Source organism: Melanerpes formicivorus, unplaced genomic scaffold, assembly GCF_026170545.1.
Source record: "Melanerpes formicivorus ecotype bairdi unplaced genomic scaffold, bMelFor1.0.p_v2 SCAF_90, whole genome shotgun sequence".
Lineage (NCBI taxonomy): Eukaryota > Metazoa > Chordata > Aves > Piciformes > Picidae > Melanerpes > Melanerpes formicivorus.
This window is the reverse complement of record NW_027142442.1, coordinates 1,695,585-1,714,138: the sequence shown is the minus strand read 5'-3', so window position 1 is coordinate 1,714,138 and position 18,554 is coordinate 1,695,585. Positions and strand designations below refer to the sequence as shown.

The 18,554-nt window shown below is 50.4% G+C and overlaps 1 protein-coding gene across 1 annotated transcript; it reads right to left on the bottom strand.

Moving 5' to 3' along the window:
- Positions 1-628: 628 nt before the first annotated feature.
- Positions 629-18,149, bottom strand: DLST (dihydrolipoamide S-succinyltransferase). The gene is made up of 15 exons (XM_068165598.1): positions 18,028-18,149; positions 13,718-13,751; positions 12,317-12,365; positions 11,270-11,325; positions 10,841-10,915; positions 10,406-10,461; positions 9,593-9,704; positions 8,705-8,857; positions 8,329-8,414; positions 7,540-7,637; positions 5,409-5,539; positions 4,588-4,661; positions 3,476-3,559; positions 2,797-2,964; positions 629-1,832 (listed from the first exon to the last, which is right to left on the bottom strand). Exons 1-15 carry the CDS (start codon positions 18,094-18,096, stop codon positions 1,698-1,700), a joined length of 1,380 nt encoding a protein of 459 aa, XP_068021699.1. The 5' UTR covers positions 18,097-18,149; the 3' UTR covers positions 629-1,697.
- Positions 18,150-18,554: the final 405 nt, after the last annotated feature.

The following is an 18,554-nucleotide window of genomic DNA, read 5'->3' as shown; positions in this document are numbered from 1 at the left end:
GTTGTGAGTGCAGCAATTTTCTGTTAAAGGGGCTGCCTTCTCCACTCATAGCTGGGAATGGCAAATCATTCCCTGACGCTGATGTCAGAGCTGGAAAACCCCACTGTGCTCCAGGAATGATTTCATATTGCTCCAACAATGGCAGTTCCTTAACAGAAACACTCTCAGCACCACAGCTTTTGCTTTACAGTTCTTTGATCTTGCCTCCTTTCTCCCTCTGCGCCCCTTAACAGCCTCCTTCCCCACTTGCAGGATTTACAACTCTCCTCTCTTGTAGCAAGGAAAAACCATCCTGGCTCCACAGCTGTACTTGAAGAATCTGTCTGCCTCTTGGCCATCACACCATCTAGCAAACACTGGGGATTTCCTTGCTGTCCCTAACAGACCAAAAAAAGGATGAGCTCCAGTCCTGTGCTGGGAAAAGCCAATCCTGTGCCAGAAAGTGTTTGAGGACAGTACAAAACTCACAGCCAGAGCCCTCTCCATTTGGTAACCACCAGTGATGGGAACAACTCCCACTTCCCCTTTGCTCTCAAGTAACAGGTTTCTTACACTAGATTACGGCTGCTGCTGCTGCCCCAGCCCCCAGCCTGGAGCTGCTGCTCAGCCCTTCAAACACACCCCCACCTTGCAGTCATTGCCCAGTTTTATTTCATTTAAAATCCGCTGTGTTAAATATTTTAGTTACAAGTTCTGTGTAGAGGGTAATAGACTCTGCAGGCACTAGCAACCCCCTCACTCCCCAGTACATGTGTGCGCTATCAGATTAAGGACTGCCCCCCTCCCCCCCAAACCAGCAGGCTGGGATATACATTAAAGACCTGGCCCTCCCCAGCTGTCTCGTGGCTGGTAGCAGGCCAAGCCCTCGCACGCAGGAAGCCAGCAGTCAGATCCACTGTCAGGGAGCTGTGATCCAAGGACAGCTGCTGGGGGCTGGTTCCTACCTCTCCTGTGTCGGGCATGTAATGGTGAAAGGGTTGCCCACCCAGAACAGTGCTACCTCCACAGAGGTCACAGGCTCTGCCCACCTGGGCACGGACATTTGTGCCACAGTGACTAGGCTGAAGAGAAACAAACAATCTCCGAGGGAAAGCAGGGGAGCTGCCACTGCTGCGTTCCTGTCTGTGGAGGGAGTGTGAAACTAGGGCACTGCCATCTACCTCAAGCCCTGCTCTGGTCAAAACCTCTGCTGCAAGGGACCTGGGGCTCCCCAGACTACCCCTGCCTGGCAGACAAGAGTGAAATACTTTCAAGCAAAACAGGGACAGAGCAGTAGCCTTTCCTCTCCTCTCCCTCTCAGGAACCTCAGTGCTAGGAAAAGTAAAGCTGAACCTGCCTCGGAGTGGCAGGGAAGGGTACCCTAGCACAGCAGCAGCAAGCAGTTTCCAGTAGTATAGGACAAGCTCGAGGTGAGAGTTTGGTGCTGTGAGGGAGAGAATGCCACAGAGACAACTCTGGAAAGGCAGTGCCGTTCAGTGGCTGGCCCACTGCAAAGCAATCCTCGTGAGAAACTGGACTTGTGTCAATGGAATAAGGAAAGGAGGTAGGAGCTATCCCCACAATTCCCTCTGGGACAGCCCCAATCACAGCGGAGAGAGGGAGACCGGAATGACCCCTGCCAGCTCCTGAATGCCCTGCATCGCCCTTGCTGGTGCTGCGGCCTTGCCCTGGGTGGGTGGTGTGGGGGTGTGGGTGCTCTACAGGTCGAGCAGCAGCACGCGGGGGTCCTCCACCGCTGCCTTGATCTTGCGCAGGAAGGTGACAGCCTCTCTGCCGTCGATCAGTCGGTGATCGTACGTCAGCGCCACGTACATCATGGGCCGCACCTCCACCTGCAGGGGAGACCCAGACAGCCGTCAGGGAGCCCAGCCCCACTGCCTGCACCCTGCTCTCCCGGAGCTCAGGGAACACCTGCCTTTTCTAATGGCCTGCCCCCTTCGATGTGTCCTGCCTGACCTGCAGGGGAGGCACAAGACAGCCATCAGGGAGCTCTGTCCCACTGCCTGCACCATACTCTCCCCAGAGTTCGGGGAACACCTGGATTTTTTAATGTCCTTCCCCCTTCGATGTGTCTTGCCCAGCAGGATCCCTGACCCACTCACCCAGCCAGGCAATGATTGCCACCCAGGCTGGGTCTGCACCACACAACACACAGTCTCTTTCTGGAGCTGTTCCCTACCTGATGAGGCACTTAGTGCCGTTGATTAGTTAGGGTTGGGTGATCACTTGGACTTAATGATCTTGGGGATCTCTTCCAACCTGGTTGATTCTGCCATTCTACCACAAAAGGTACAGCTGCCTCCTCCTCTCCACACCGAAGCAGATGACACATTTCTCCCACTCATGGATAGGACATGAGCCTCAAGCTGTGACTGGGTAGGTTTAGACTGGACATCAGGAAGAAGTTTTTCCCAGCAAGAGTGGTCAGGCATTGGAATGTGCTGCCCAGGGAGGTGATTGAGTCACCAGCCCTGGATGTGTTTAAAGGTGGTTTGGATGTGGTGCTTGGAGATATGGTTTAGGGGTGAACCTTGCAGAGTAGGATTATCAGTTGGACTTGGTGATCCTGAGGGTCTTTTCCAGCCTGAATGTTTCTGTGATTCTGCGGCAAAGCCCCCTGCACACCTCATGCAAGAACCAGTGCCAGCAAAACTTCCCTAAACTAATAGTGTCTACTCCTCCTTCATAGTAAAGCCTTTTAGAAGCTGACACTAACCCCCTAAAAAAGCATTTGTGCTGTGGCCCTCATCTCACTGAGCTCTCTCTGCTCACTGAAACCTGCACAGCCCCACTTACCTTGCCTCCCACGGCCACAGGCCTGTCAAAGATGGCGTGCATGCCCAAGATGGCAGACTGGGGTGGGTTAATGATAGGTGTCCCAAATAATGACCCAAAAACCCCTCCATTGCTGATTGTGAAAGTGCCACCATCCATGTCTTCAATGGCCAGTTCATTCTTCCTTGCCTAGGAGAAAAGGCAAGGTCTTAGAAAGCCACATAGAAGGCAAAGGACAAGTTTGGAGGTTGACTCTCTCCAGGAATAAATGCCAGAGCTTCACTTATTGATCTGTTCAGCTAGAAATAACATGAGTTACTTGAAAAAGCATCCTGTCTTTAGATCTGAACACTGACTGGCTTAGGGAAGAATTCACTTGCCTTTGCTTCCAACTCCTGCTGCTGCAAGAGACAGACACAGGGATTTCTACACCAGGGCAGCTCAGCCTTGGTCTCTAAAGACAAAGGTGAAGATACACCACATCACCAATGCATTGTCTGCTCTCTTTTGGGAGGGAAGCAAGTAAGTAGGCATGGGCAGAGTTACAGATGCCAACTGGATCACGGCCTGCAGCACGACTCAGTGTGTTAGAGGGCAGAAATGATGACACAGCAATTGAATCAATTGATGCCTACTCCAGCACCCCCAATGCTTCCCATTCCTCTGAACCCTTTTCAGTAAAGCCTTCAACCTTCCTTACCTTCTCCCCCAGCTCGTAGATGGCACGCTCTATGTCAGCATAGTTCATGTTTTCTACATTCCTAACAACAGGGACCACAAGACCCTAGGAAGAAGCAAAGTGTACGATCAGCAATCACCACAGCGACACAGAGATACCTGCGATGGGGCAGGAGCCTGACCTCAGCCCAGCAGAGCTCCTGCCGCCTCCTCAGTGCACAGCAGAGCTGCCAGGGTGCCTGGCATGACACACACCAAGGGCCAACACTATAAATGAGATACCAGCTTTGTCTTTGTAAGCCCATCTCATAAAGTTAACAAGGCCTGTTTGGATCCAGCTCCATGTCCATAAGAAGCAGGTGAGGCACTAGACAGAGTTCAGCTGCCGCCTCTCTCTGCAAGAAGAGTGCAGACCCTTTATGATGGACCTCCCCTAGACTTTGGGAGCAGTGACACAACTTCAGTGCTGGGCAAACCTCTGCCTCACAAAAGAACCAACTAATTTGACCTCAACATGAGAAGAAACTTCTTTACAGTGAGGGTGATGGAGCACTGGAACAGGTTGCCCACAGAGGCTGTGGAGTCTCTTTCTCTGCAGACTTTCAAAACCCACCTGGATGCATTCCTGTGCTCACTACCCTAGGTGATCCTGCTTTGGCAGGGGGGGTGGACTTGATCTCTGGAGGTCCCTTCCAACCTCTAACATACAGTGATACTATGACTCTCTACCTCCATCCTATATGCTCTGGACAGAGATATCTCTTCGAAGCAGCAATAGCATTTAGAGAAAGGGTCAGCCAAGGGACAGGACATGCAAAGCTTTTACTGTCTATGCCATACTTTTATGGGTCCATGAAAACACAACCCCCCCTAACCTGCCCCTACTTATTAGCCACCAAGATCTGTATTGACCTCATTACTACATGTCCTAGCACAGTGGCATAATATTCTTGGCCCTCCATTTTCTCCCAAACCCCATCTCAGCAGTCCACAACACATCAGATTTGTCCTTTAGAAGATCAGAAGATCTCATCAGCAAGATTCTGCTGTAGCAGAGCTCACAGTTGAGTTGTCTCAAAGTGTGTGGCCATTCCAGACCTGAGGCCCCATGGTCAAAACATCCAAGGTACCTACCCGGGGAGTTGCTACAGCCACACTGATGTCCACATAGTCCCTGTACACAATCTCTTTGGTCGTGTCATCAATCACTAGAAGGATCAAAAAGCTGTGTTACACACTCAGTACCCAAGATCAAGAGGTCAAGAGCCCAAAAATGGCCATGAAATCCTAACAATGTGCTGATCTCTAGTTTAAGTGTAACTCCAGAGAAGAATGAGCCCTCACTGCACCTGTGGGAAAAACACCAGGATAGACAGAAAGGAATCTGCCCAGGGAAGTGGTTGAGGCCCATTCCCTGGAGATATTCAAGGTGAGGCTCAACGAGGCCCTGGGCAACTTGATCTAGCTGGGGCTGCCCCTGCTGACTGCGGGGAGGTTGGACTGGATGACCTTTGGAGATCCCTTCTGGCCTGACCATTCTATGATTCTATGAAACACAGCCCAGAGAGGTTATTTCCTCTCAGACATCCCCCTTGGCTATTCTCCTTTTCTAGTTTTGAGCAAGCACCTCTGACACCCCCCAGAAACTGCACTGCACCTACAGCAGCTACCTCTACACCGACCAGCAGGCTCTGCCCTCTGTGGGCTGGCAAATGCACAGCCCCAGCTCTATTCCTGGAACCCCTTTCCTAATAGAGCCCCTCTTGGTAAGTTGTCCTCTACCTACTTAAGTGGCATGAGCAAAATCAGTTGCAGCATGTAGGACTGTCCCCCTTTTTCCTGTGTATTTGACATGCTTATCCAAGCTACTAGTCCTGCCATGGACCAGGGCCACCTGCTTTCCCCTCCTCTGCCACATTCAGCCATGCAACTCACCAGCAAGGATCACCACTCACCTGCATTCACAACAGGCTGGTCCTGCAGAGCAAAAGCTGCAGCTTTCACAAAAGCTGACATGAAACCTAGCTTCAGGTTGTGCTTTTTCAGGAAGGAATCCTTGTGTACAGCTCTCATATCCCGGATGTTGCTGTAAAACACAGGGTAACCCTGGTCATCAGAGACCAAGAAACACCATTCCCATGCTCTGCAATTGATTTGAGAGTAAGCCTCACAGACTGCAACCCTGCACCAACAGGACAAGACCTAATCTGCTGCAAAATCCTTCACATGGCATAAGTGAAGTGAACTGAAGGCAGCTCTAAGGCTGGCCAAAGGACTTAACAGGAAGTAGTCCTGTAGCATAAACTCCACGGGACAGGACTGAGCTGCATGATCTGCACCGCCAGGCACAAAAGCAAGATAGGGCAGGGCACATTTCCTGCTTAGGCCTCACATGTCCACTGGTTCTCTGGAGACACTGTTGCAGCCAGCAGCTGCAGGGGGAGCTGGGCCAGCTCTGCAAGGGTGAGGAAAGCAAGAAATGTCAAGAGCAGAGGAGATGCACGTGGGGACTGAAGGAAAAGGCTTCAGTCATTGTGCAAGTCCAGCACCAGCACAGCGACACCTCCAGAGCCAATTCCAGCCCTGGGAGTCGAGTGAGTCTGAAAGAAAGCTCCCCAGATGCTCTGGTGGTGTGTGCCAGCACACCCACAGGCCTCAACCAGACAAACCATCCTTCCCTACTGCTTCTGTTTATCACAACTGAGCCTGTTGACAGAAAGTCAACCAAGCTGTGGCTACAACCTCTGCGTATTGCTGGCTAATATCAGATGCTGTGGAATTGAGTAGTCTGTTCCTTCCCCTATCCAGAGATCTTTGAGTCTTTGAAGAGACAGTTTCAGCAAGGGGCAGGGGTCTTCATGTTTAGAGTGTTTGTTTTCCTGTGCCTAACCTTGTTTAGGGCTAGGATTACCACCCAAAGGCATTAGTGCCTCCCAAGACACAAGGAGTACGGCAATGAGGATGAGGTTTGCTATGAAACTGGCTCATTATGGCTTCCTCCTTTCAGATGCTGACCCCTGTGGAAAGCAGGAGGCCCCAGCACAGGTCCTCATGAGCCAATCTCACAGCAATCTATCCAAACAAGATTACCAGATGCAATAAGAGCCTAAGGCCAGTGTAAAGTGACACCTCAAAGAGCCTCTGAGAGGAGATAAAGCTGCAGCACTTCCCCTCCAATCCAGACTATTTTGCCAACCTTATTGTTCTCAGACCCAAATATTTACATGTTTTGTCTTAAGGAGTAGAATAGGATTTCACAAGTCAATTTGATTTGGGCACAATTTCCCCTTAATGCATTGTAACATAAGCTGCCCACCCTCCAAAGCCATTACTGAGTTCAATCTGTGTGAGCACTTGAGTCAGGAGACCCCCACCTACCCAGAGGGGATGAGGAAGGATGCTAGTCCCTCTCTGGAAAGCTGCACCATCAGATAGCAAAGGCCTCAAACCTATGTAATGATCACCTGAAAGGCTGAGGAGCCCTGGGGGACCACCTCATCCAAAGTTAAATATGCCCACCTCCAAAAGCTGTCACCTGGTAGTGGCAGAAAGCAAATACTACACCTTGCTGTCTTCCCATAGCCACTATACAAGTGATGCTGATCACTCCTGGTCTCATGCTCAACAAATCCACAACCAAGAACCACATAGATGAGGAACCAGACCATCCCTTTTAAAAGCAACAGGTGACTCCAGAGGAAGACCAGGCCATTAGGAAGCTATGCACCCCTGGAACAGGTTGCCCAGAGAGGTAGTTGAGGCCCCATCCCTGGAGGTATTCAAGGTGAAGCTCAACAAGGTTCTGGGCAACCTGATCTAGTTGAGGATGCCCCTGCTGACTGCAGAGGGGGTTGGACTAGACTTTTGGAGGTCCCTTCCAACCCAAACCCCTCTGATTCTATAATTCCACTGCACCACCACCACAGCACTGATGAAGCAGTGCAGACAGCGGCACACACCTAAGAGGTCCCAAGAGAAACGTTGCCAACCTCTCCAAAAAGAATCAGCAAGGTCTTGACTCCTGCTTGCAGATGACTGCCTGCATCTGTTTCTGCTTGTACAGAGAAGAAGAGGTCTGCTCCTCACCTCATGTCGATCTCGTTGAACGTGGTCAGCATGGCACAAGTGTTCTGAGCCTCTTTCAGCCGCTGGGCGATGCGCTGCCGCATCCGGTTCATTTTCACCTGGAAAGCAAAAGGACATAAGCAGAAGCTGCCTCCAGCTCATCCAAGGGGCAAAACGTACAGGAAACTCAAGAGGTCCTTCCTCTTGCCATCAGCTTGACTAGTAACAGATGCCTAGGGCCAAGGCTTTCACTTCAGGTCTCCCTGAGGAGCGTGGCAGGCTGAGGCGTCGATTTCAGTGTGAAACTTCCAAGCTCAACACACAGTTTGCTTGAAAAGCAGTGCTGAATGCATCACAGTGTAACTACCACTGACCTATGTGTTCCTCAGGACATCCAAGCATACACAGGTTTCCAGCATGAGGCTAATGTGAGAACAGCAAGGCTGCTAAGAAAGCAGCCTGCTCAACCATGTTCTCTTCAGAATGCACAAGGCAGCTGCAGCAGCCTCAGTCCCTTCCTGAGGACTTGTGGACAGACCAAGCAGATCACACTGAGCCCTCTATGCTCACTCAGCAGAGCTCAAGACAAGACTTCTGCCTAGAAAGCACCTGTGTCAGATCAGACCTGGCTCTTCCTCTACCCCACCCCCAAGTGGTGCCCTCACATAGAGAGTTTCCCCATCTCTCACAGCCATACTGAGCTGGGTGCGAACAGGTAGATATGGACACATCCAGAAAGCTCAAGGCTTATGCAAGAAGAGACTGTCACCCAGCAACAGTGCTGGCAAGGCCCCTATTCCCACAGCTTACCCTATGCTCTGATCTGGCACCTTTGCTGGGCACTGCCTCCCCAGGAGGGGCTGCCGCTGGGGCTGCAGCCGGCTTCACCGCAGACACTGAGGGTAAAGAACACATCAGTCATACAGGGAAGCCAGGGCTTGACTGCAATGCCCTGAAGCAGAAAGCCCATCTGAGCTCCTTGCTCAAGCAACACTGTGTGGAAGCAGCCTTGACTTGGGCTGGGCAGGTTCCAGGCATAGCTGAGCTCTCCAGTCAGGAGCATGCAGGGCAGTGATGCGAGGAGGCCTTCACCATAAATGCCAGACTGTTTTAGCTGCCTTTAACCTGACACCTTCTCCTCAAGGAAGAGAGGCTTGGAAATAGGAGAGAATGGCTGCTGCCTCACCTGGCTTGCTGTCGATGGGCTGAGTTGACACAGGTGGCACTGGTGGCATTGTAGTGGGAATTGGTGCTGCAGGAGGAGGAGGAGCCGCAGCTACAGGTTCAGGGGCTGCAGGAGGAGGAGGGGCTGCTGCTGGTTTGGCCTTGGCAGGAGCAGCTGAAAGACAAGGAAGAGCCAAGGTAAGGCACCAACAGCTTCCACTGTCAGTGATCTCTGAGTCCAACCAACCTGATAAAAGCTAACCCTCTGTCAGAGTGCCTTTATGTTCTCACACTGCTGCACTGATAGGAGCCACCACAGGGGGATTCCATGGGAAAGTGCTGTACTCATCAACACCACAGATCTCCTCACTGTGCAGGAGACTGGGTACTAAAGAAAGAGGGCAGATAATGGAGTTACATAAGGTAAATGCTCAAATAGTTGTAGCTTAGAGCTGCAGTCTCCTCCAGAGGGAGCAAAAGGAAAGTCCCCGACTCAGAAGGACAAAAATGATGTTTTTCTAGAGGACAACAGAATTTTCTTCCAACTACAAGCAGCACATGGAAAGATTATTTAATCTCTCTCAAGATCCCTCTAAAGGCTTTGGTTCCATCTTCTGAAGAAGACTGGAGGGAACTTGCCTGAGCAAGTTATACGTGCCTGACACTACAGCACAGGAGGTTCCACCTCAACATGAGGGGGACCTTCTTCACTGTCAGGGTCACAGAGCACTGGAACAGGCTCCCCAGAGAGGTTGTGGAGTCTCCTTCTCTGGAGACTTTCAAGGCCCATCTGGATGTGTTCCTGTGTGACCTGTGCTGGATTCTATGGTCTGCTCTGGCTGAGGGGTTGGACTTGATGACCTTTGGAGATCCCTTCCAACCCCTAACATCCTGTGATCCTGTGACTTACCTCCAGTTTTCCTGAGTTTGAACAGAGGGGTCCCCCCTTCCACTTTGCCACCATCAGGTACCAGAAGGGCTTCGATCACACCAGCTGCTGGGGCTGGAACTTGCACTGACGTCTGCAAAAAGCAAAATCAGTGAAATTCCCCCAAACACTGGATGGAGAACAAGAGCCCAAGAGCAGATGCCAGTATGAGCAGATACACATTGTGATTTGACACAGACAGCAGCTCTGTCTTGCACCATTTGCAGCAGCTTTCACACCCTCTGCTGGGATTTTGTGCCAATACTTAGGAGTCTGAGGAGATGCTGGCAGTGTAACATACAGCCTAACCTTCTTGCTCCAGAGTACAAGCAAGAATTCTCCCACTGCCAGCATCTTCCTGACAGTAACACTGGAAGCAGGGAGTTTTAGCAAGAGCTTCAAAGCTTAAGAATCATTTAAGGAGTGAATAAAATGAAAGGCTAAATTTAAAACAATCTGAAGACACCCTATGGCTCTGCAGATTCCTCCTCTGTTTAAACACAAACAGCTTTCAAAACTTAAGAGCCCTGAAATTGGAAGGAGGAACAGAAGTGGAGATCCAACAGTCATGACCACCACTGACACTTAATCAAATGTATGAGGAAGGAAGAGCTATCAAAGAATTTGCACTTAAGATACAGCCAGCTTTCACACTAGATGAGAAAAGCTTTTGTCCATGAAGGGAGCAGGAGACACAGCCAGGGCCTGCAGGCTCTATGAGCTCTTAGCAGGAGAGGAGCCATACAGGGTACCCGATGGAGAACTAGAAGTAGTTTTGGTCCAGAAAACTCCTACCTTATCTGTTTCAATCTCACACACCACTTCATCTTCTGCCACTGTGTCTCCAACAGCTGAATGACAGATATGAAGACCACTGTGAGGAAGGAGGTGTGCTCTAGCCTCCCCTCTTAACCCACAGCAGTCTGCCCCACTAACCCAGAATTTTCTCTCCCCAGACCTAAGCAGCTTCTAAAGAAAAGTCTCACTCCAGCCATCTACTGCACGGTCAGAGTCCAGTTTAGACATCACCCTTTGCTCAACATCACCCATGACAAGTGCCAAGGCAGTGACTGCAATCCTTACCCCTTAGGAAAACTGCCATTAGTTGACTCATTTGACACAACCTGAAAGGCACAGAGCATGCTTTCCAACCAGTGAGCTACAGTCCATCCCCATGCTGCCCAGTGCAGCACCAAGTGCTGAGAACTGCAGGGAAAAGGCAACTCTTACCTTTCTCCCACCTGACATCTCCTTCTGTGACTGACTCTGCAAAGGCTGGTGTGTTCACTGTAACCACATCATCCCCTGTAAGAGAGACAGACAGGCTTTAATGAGCTCAAAACTTACAGCATTGCTTCATTCTTGCCACCAGCACTCTGCTAGAGAGGGTAGGTCAACAGATACCAAATGCTGGTCACCTCCTGGCTCCAGCACTGATTAACATTTAAAGACAAGAGAAAGTCCCACTTGACTGGAAGTCACATAGTGACAGGGATGCCAGACAAAATCTTTTAAAGCCTTAGGACACAAACCCTCAGCCATCCATTGAGGTGAGAGACAGCAGTGGACCTAGGCCAAGGGTGGAAGAGGTAGTTTCAGCTGTTAGCAGGATAGCAACAGGTAGCACAAGAGCCATCCCAAGGGCTCCTTCTTACTTACTACATACTGCAGTGGTTCTGAAGTAACGGACAGTGAAGACACTGGAGCTATTTACTCTGCAGAGAGAGAAAGAGAGCAAGGTATGAACACAGAAATATGTTCCTCTGTAGGCTGCTCAGCTATTCTGATGTATTTGTTCCAAGGGACTCCTACTTACATTTCAAGCTGCAACAAGAAAGGAAACATCACTGGAGCTCTCAGAAACTCAGTGAGACATGACATGGAGGGAATTCTAATTTAGGGAGGCAACCCAACAGAACCACTGTGGATGAAATACTGATGACAGGCTGACCTAGCCAGCACACCCTACAGCTAAGATGGCTAGTAACCACTTTTTTTTTACCACCCCACCAGGACTGTCATCTCTACAGAAGTTGCTGGATTGCTCCAAAAAAAGGAGAAAGCACTGTAAATTGCCTATGGCAACGTGTTCAGGAGACAGCTACTGCTCTCCCCCGTGCCCCTGCAAAGGCAGCTAGCAATCCCAAGCATTCCAAAGGCTGGGGGTTTTTTATACCTACTGACATCACATTTGGAAACCTGAAACAAATATGCTTTAGCACTTCCTCTAGAAGAAGCTACTTGGTGCAAGCAGCCCAGCACTGCAGGCTTTCTTGGATGTGCTGTTAAGGTTATTTCCCCAAACATGTTTACAAGAGCACCTCAGCGATGCAGATTTGTCCTAGGGACAACAGCTCCCTGCACCATCCCTCAGCTGACAGAAATCCTACCAGGAGGCCACCATAAAGCACAACTGATTTCTAATCAGATATCAAAAGGTAGCAGAGATGCATTTATCAACAGTCTCCTCATTCTTGTCCCTTTCCTGCCCTGGTATCTGGTTCCAAACAAAGCTTATTTTCTTGAAGCATGCCACACTTCCTGACCTCCAAACCCTGGAGCTCGTTGGGGCGAGCTCCACGCTCCTGCAGTCTGCACAGGGATTTTGTGACAGCCAACCATGTCCTGCCTCCCAGGCCCCAAAATCTTACCAGGATTAGTGCAACCCCAGCCTCTTCACATCACAGCTCTCCTGGGGATACTTACACAAGCTTCCTGCTGTTCATGTAAGCCATTCCTTGGCTCCCAGCCACACCTGTGGATGAGAATGGTGTTACTCCACAGGAATGTTACCCAACCATCCAGCCCTCAAACGTCCCTATCATGTAAAAGAGTGCAGAGCACACCAGTGTCCATCCTGAAAGAGGTTTGGGACTAAGAGGGGAATACAGACATACAGAGGCACCTCAGTGTCAACAACTTGGCCCAGAGCTTGCCAACACCAGTGGTCTTGCCTTTGTTTAGTTTTACAGAGGTGGGAAAACGAGTGATATCTTCACCTCAAAGCTAGGAAGGATCACTTTGAAAAGGGCAAACAAAAGCAGTGGCTACCCCAGTCAGAACAAAACCAGGAGACAACTATGAGGGACACCTTCAGGACTGTAATACCTTTGGTGCTTGCTGCTGAGTTATCCTCACCAATACAAAGGAGTTCCCAATAGGAGGAAGGGATCAGTTACATAAGAGGCAGCTCCAGAAAGCTTCACAGTCACACGGACAGGTAAGGAATAAAAACACCAATGGAAACAGGGTGCAGAATGGAGTAACAAGCTACCATCATCCCTCTTCTCTGTCCATCCTCTGGCCCAAGAATGCTTTTCACAGCACTCTCACACAACACTCACAGCAGAGAGGTACTTGCATAACTTCTCAGTTTCACATACCCCACTGTCTCCTTCTTCCCCTGCCCTGACACTGCAATTTCTGTTACAAACTGAACTCCTGTCCTTTGCCTCTTTCAGAGCACTTGGCAATTCTCCAGACTGATCTTAAAGAGTCACAGCAAAGCAGCTGGAGAACACAATTATCTCAATTACACAATGCCAGAAGGAAGAACCATTTCCCCACTTGCTTTTTTTTCCTTTTTAAACAATATGACTTTAACACCATCCCCTAGTAAAGGGTTGGCATTGGAACCCCAGAAACTGGAAAAGGTAAGCAGATTCAACTGGTTTCTCAAAGTGGAATAAGAGGTGAGTGATGGAATGTTATACAAACACAGAGCAGCTAGAAAAAAAAGTCAGAGCTCTGGGCAAATCCAGTTTAAGCACCACAGAGGAGTCCACAGGCATATGAGATTTGACATGTCACTTAACATTCACTCAGCATTTTCACAGGAGCTTATTAGAGAGATAGGCTCTGCAACAGCAGGTCTGCAATGCTTGAAACACACTGTGCTTCTGCAGGGAAATCCTCAGCAGAGCTGAATGGGTCAGGCAGCAGCTACATCAGGCAAGAGAGGCACTCACATGGAAACACAGCTGATTTTGCCAACTCTTTCTTCACTACATGATTGATGGAAACCAAGCCCAATCAAAACCTATTACCTATTTTCATTATCAGCTCTGTTCTAAGCAGTTTGAAATGAAATAAATGTGGAAGACTCACCAGACAGAGAGCATCTTGCCAGAGTACAGTTGCCCTGTCAGGAGAGAAGAAAAGCTATCAGTATTGCAAAAAGACACGACTCACCCTAGAAGGATTTTGGTTTTCCCAGGGGACCCAGCACAGAGATGGGAATCCACCATTCCCATGCTCCAGACTGCAGGCATGCTCCTTTTCTATCATGTGCAAGACTGGGAGACAGTGAAAGCATCTGCATCCTTCTCTTTGCTTCATTTCCTTCCTGGATGCTTTCCTGTGGAGTGCTGTTACACCTGGCACACTCAGTTCTTAGCTGTGGCTCCAGCTGTTTTGACCTTCCCATGCACACTTCCCACTTTAAGGAGGCACAGATTTCTAAAGGCTCATTCACTAAAATTTGCTGTGAGTGAGACAGATAATGGGGATGATGAAAAAGAAACATCTCATGACGTTGACTCCTCATCACAAATTCATCATTTGGTTTGGTTGGTTTGTTTCTTTTGAGGCCTGTGGAGCCTCTGAAGTCCATAAGGCCACAATTTCTCTTAAGGGCAAAGTTTCTACTGCCTTCAGCAAGTCAGGAATTCATCCCCCTGGTGACATTTCACTTCATACCCACAGAATGACTGACTGGGCTCCTAGCTCAGAAAACCATTTCTCAGAAGTAAAAGTAATTTCAAGACACTTCAGTTACTTTCCCTGTTGTTACTGTACATTTCCTTAGCATCAAGCCACAGACTTAGAGCACTTAAGAACTCTTCAAAAGCTACAGGAGAACACTACATCACTAAATGAAATGAATAAATAAACAGAATTAACCAGGTTGGAAAAGACTTTTGAGATCATTGAGTCCAACCTATCATGCAACAGTCAATGCAGCTGACTGGTTTGGAACAACAGCTGCTCAACAGCTCAAAGCACCTTTACCCAGCAGCTAAGGTAAGAGGTGAAAATTAAATGGCATTCACATCTCCAGTGTCTGAAGGGAAGTTGGTTGTGTATATGCCCTGATTGCAGCTTTGCTGGAGCAAGCAGCTTGGGATACAGCTGACCTTAAACATCAGACTAATTTGTGGAGCTGTGTGTGATAATACAAAGACATCAAAGAAGTACTTAAGCTTTCCATGCCATCTACAGGACAGAGCTCTTTAGCATGCAAAAATACATTCAGGGAACACTTTGTATGGTCAGAACTACGAACAGGTCTGGGATCAGCACCTTGGCAATTTAGTTACCCACACATACTGAGGGGTTTGGCTTCTCAGATATTAATGAATGCTCAGCTCAGTGACTGATGGGTAGGTAACTGGGTTATGATTAGCAGTGCTGAGCATGCAGGCAGCCAGGCTGACCTGCTGCAAAGCCAGCCTGGTCTAGTACAGCTCTGGAGCTCCAGCACAGCACCAAGCAGCTACCTTGTTTGCTGACCTACCACAGGGACTAACAATCCCAGACTGACAGTCATGCAAACCCAGCTTTGGGCAGGGCTCACAGGAGCCTCTGCCTCAGGGTCTGGCTGGGGAAGAGAAAGCAGGGAGCTCTGCACAGAGTTTGCAGAGTCATCCCAAGCACTATGCTTTATCTTGGTGCACCAGTGGCCCACTGCTACCTCAGATCTGGATCATGTCGAGCAAGCCCTGAGCTGTGATCAGTAAGACAAATTTCAAGTTGATACTGCTTGGTCAGGCATCTAAAACACCATAATCATCACTGCATATGTTAGCTCCTGTCCTGGTCAGATTCTTCTCACCTTCTGTAGCGTTCCACATAATCTGAAGTTAATCACAAATGAAATATTCCTCGAAGGAATCACTGTGATTGTACCTGCTCCTCATATCACCTGGCTAAACCTGCCCTCTGCCTGAGCTTCTTGACTGAAAAGGCAAACATTTAGGTTTCACCAGCTGGCATTAGCACTTTGGGTCACTTTAAAGAGAGAGCCTTCACTTGGAGAAATAAACCTTGGTCTAATTAGCCGGTGACTCACATACCGAGTGAGTAATTTTTCCGCCACGTTTCACATGACTTCTCAGGATTGTTTTTCTAGCTGTTATTCTGTCAAAGTGACCCTGGCCCACGGTGTCCCATGCCACACCCTTCCAGGAGCTGTCACCTTCCAGTAGGTCACCACACAGAGAAATTAAGTTAGGGAACACATCAGCTGAAGGGACAGCCTGCACGCCTACACCTGTCTTCGCCGACAGCAGAAATGGACCAGTCCAGGGAAGGACACTAACGGAACAGGAGGGCACAGGGGATGATTTCAACAGAGGCAAAACAGAAGCCCAGTGCTGAGCAGCTGTGCCAACAGGCAAAGCAAGAGCAGGTTCTCCAGCCACGGCTTCTTCAAAGCAAAGAAGCTGCTGCTCTGACACCACTGATGAGCACAAACCACTGCTACACAGGAAACCCCACTGCCCATCTTCCAGGAGTTTTAACCCAATGATACACAGCGTGGCAGGGCAGATGGGTAAGATGGGATGGAGAGAACAACGCTGAGTGATGAAGGATACTAAGATGACAGGCTGAGAACTCTTCCAGCATGCAGAAAGGATCAAAGAGGAGTTTACAAACTCTTCCCCAGACAAACAGAAGGACTTGATACTCAAAGCACTGAACCCAGCTCCTGATCAAACCCTCCTTTTTCAGATGAGGCCAACTCTGAACTTCTTCTGGTCATCCCTCCACAGATGCTCCCGTCCAAGCCCACTGAGTCTTACATGCTTGGATGGCAGGTCATGGGTACTCATTCATGATTTCTACTTGATATATGAATCCAGGCCTCTTCTCTCTTTTACAAGATCATCAGAATGAACACTGTCCTTCCCCACCCATGCTGTTTCTTGCTGACTCCACTGTTCTCCCATTCAACCCTACACTTCTACATGCCTGTTGTTCTCACTTCTCCCATCAGGAGTTTGCCAAGTTCTGGTGTTTCTTTCTCTCTCCAAAAGGCCTGTCTTATCCTCCTAGTCAAAATGTACTTCCCACATTCCTGCTCAAATGGAAATCAAACCACTTAACCACCATCTTGACCTCTCAACTTTTCTAGTACATCACTAGAACGATCTCCCATGCCTGGTACTCAGCTATAACCTCATGGAACCTTCTGATTGGCATGTTTGAATACTCCATCTAGCTTTCCTCCTTGCTCTTTATAATTACACAGCTGACAATGCTTAAATGTTGTTAAAACACCACTTCAATAAGCTGCACTACAACCAATTTGTATCTACATCTCCATATATAAAATAGGACACGACTGTAGGCTTACAAATTCTTTGTGGTGCAGTGTTATGTACATACACTCATTCACAAACCTCTTTGTGGCACCCAGAGACAAGCATTTAGCATACCACAGCCCTCTGGGGAAGCGTGACACAGTTAACTGTTCAGCATTACTATGAGCTGTCAACACTTGGTTGCCTACATTCAGGCAATGGCTAAAATCAAATCTCATGCTCTAAGGCTTCAGCTGGGCAACGGGAAGAGAAGTGATCTTTTTCCTCCTGTAGGCATGCAAGTGTATGCAGGTATATGCATGCACATATGTATACACGTTATGTACATAAAGCTGCGTGTGCTTGCTATTTAAACGGAAGTTGTAGCCAGAGGCAGCAACGGACAGAAACCAGCTGGCCAAGTGCAGCCCCGGCGCTGATTTACGCAGCTGGATCTGGCTATTAGACTGCAAGCCCACCGCCGGCACAGGTTACCACCCTTTGCATCCATTCAACGACTGCTTTGAAAATGGAGCACAGGGATTAAATAAGGAAGTAGACACCGGTTTATTCGCCGTTTCTGCACCGGGCCGGCCCCAGCTGGGCAGGATCTCTGCAGCGGCAGGGGTGTGACGCGAAGCGAGTCGCGGCTGCCAGCAGAGAGCCCCTCCGAACGCTTCAGCCCAGCGAGAAGCGGGGATAGCGGAGCCCGAGAAGGGCGGGTTTCGGAAGCTTTTCCCGCCGGTCACCTCTGCACGGTACCGCAGCCGAACCAACTGCCGCTTCTCCGGGCCCGGGCGGGGCGGCAGCAGGGCTAGTGGCATACGAGCCGGTGGCGCCGAGCTCGGGAAGGGACAGCACGGCGCTCACCCTTAGCCCCTCCCGGATGGTAGGGGCGGGGGGCAGCCCCGCCGCCGGTGCCGCCCCTCCCTGCCCTCTGCCCAGCGGGGCGGCGGTGCCTCGCGCCGAGGAAGCGGGCAGGAGGGGGAGGGGGAAAAAAAAGAGGGGGACGTGTCCCGGTGCCCTTGGCGCCGCCGTCCCCGCTCGCCCAACCGCCGCCCAGCCGCCCTCCTCGCCTCCCTCCCCGCAGCCGGTGCCCGCGGCGGTCAGTACCTGCCGGAGGGCACGCAGCGAGCGGCCCAGCGCCCGGCCCAGGCAGCGGGACCGCCACAGCAGCAGCATCGCGGCGGCAGCGGCGGCGGTGGCGGCAGCGGCGGGAGGAGCCGGAGGGCGGACACCGGAAGCAGGCCCGGCGCGAGCCGGAAGTGCGCAGGGCTGGACCAAGGGCTCCGGAACGGGGGGAGCGAGACGTAAACGGGCGGCACCACTGCGAGCGAGAGCGGGGAAAGGCGTGGGGACAAGGTTGTGGCAGAGAGTGGTAGCTCAGGAACGTCCTGCTGAGCCATACATAAGGCGTGTTCCAAGGCCCCCTGTGGGGCTGGGTGGCCGGCAGGCCGTTTGGTTGTGCCTCGTGTCCTTCTCGCCTGTAGCTTTCCGCAGCCCTCGCTGCCCACGTGCGGCGCGGCCCCGGCACAAGCGGACGCCAGGGGCTCTCACCTTACCTGTTGCGGAGCCTGGGAGTTATGTGACCTACCGCTCTTGGTACGTAAACGGCCCTGTGTGTTACCGAAGGCTGCCAT

Bases quoted from the DNA above. Each gene is read 5' to 3' on its own strand.
- DLST (XM_068165598.1), bottom strand. From the start codon at position 18,096: ATGCTGCTGCTGTGGCGGTCCCGCTGCCTGGGCCGGGCGCTGGGCCGC. The intron at 13,752-18,027 runs GTACTGACCGCC...CTCTCCTGACAG, and splicing joins CGCTGCGTGCCCTCCGGCAG to GGCAACTGTACTCTGGCAAG. The intron at 7,638-8,328 runs GTAAGCTGTGGG...TTTGCTTTCCAG, and splicing joins GTGCCAGATCAGAGCATAGG to GTGAAAATGAACCGGATGCG.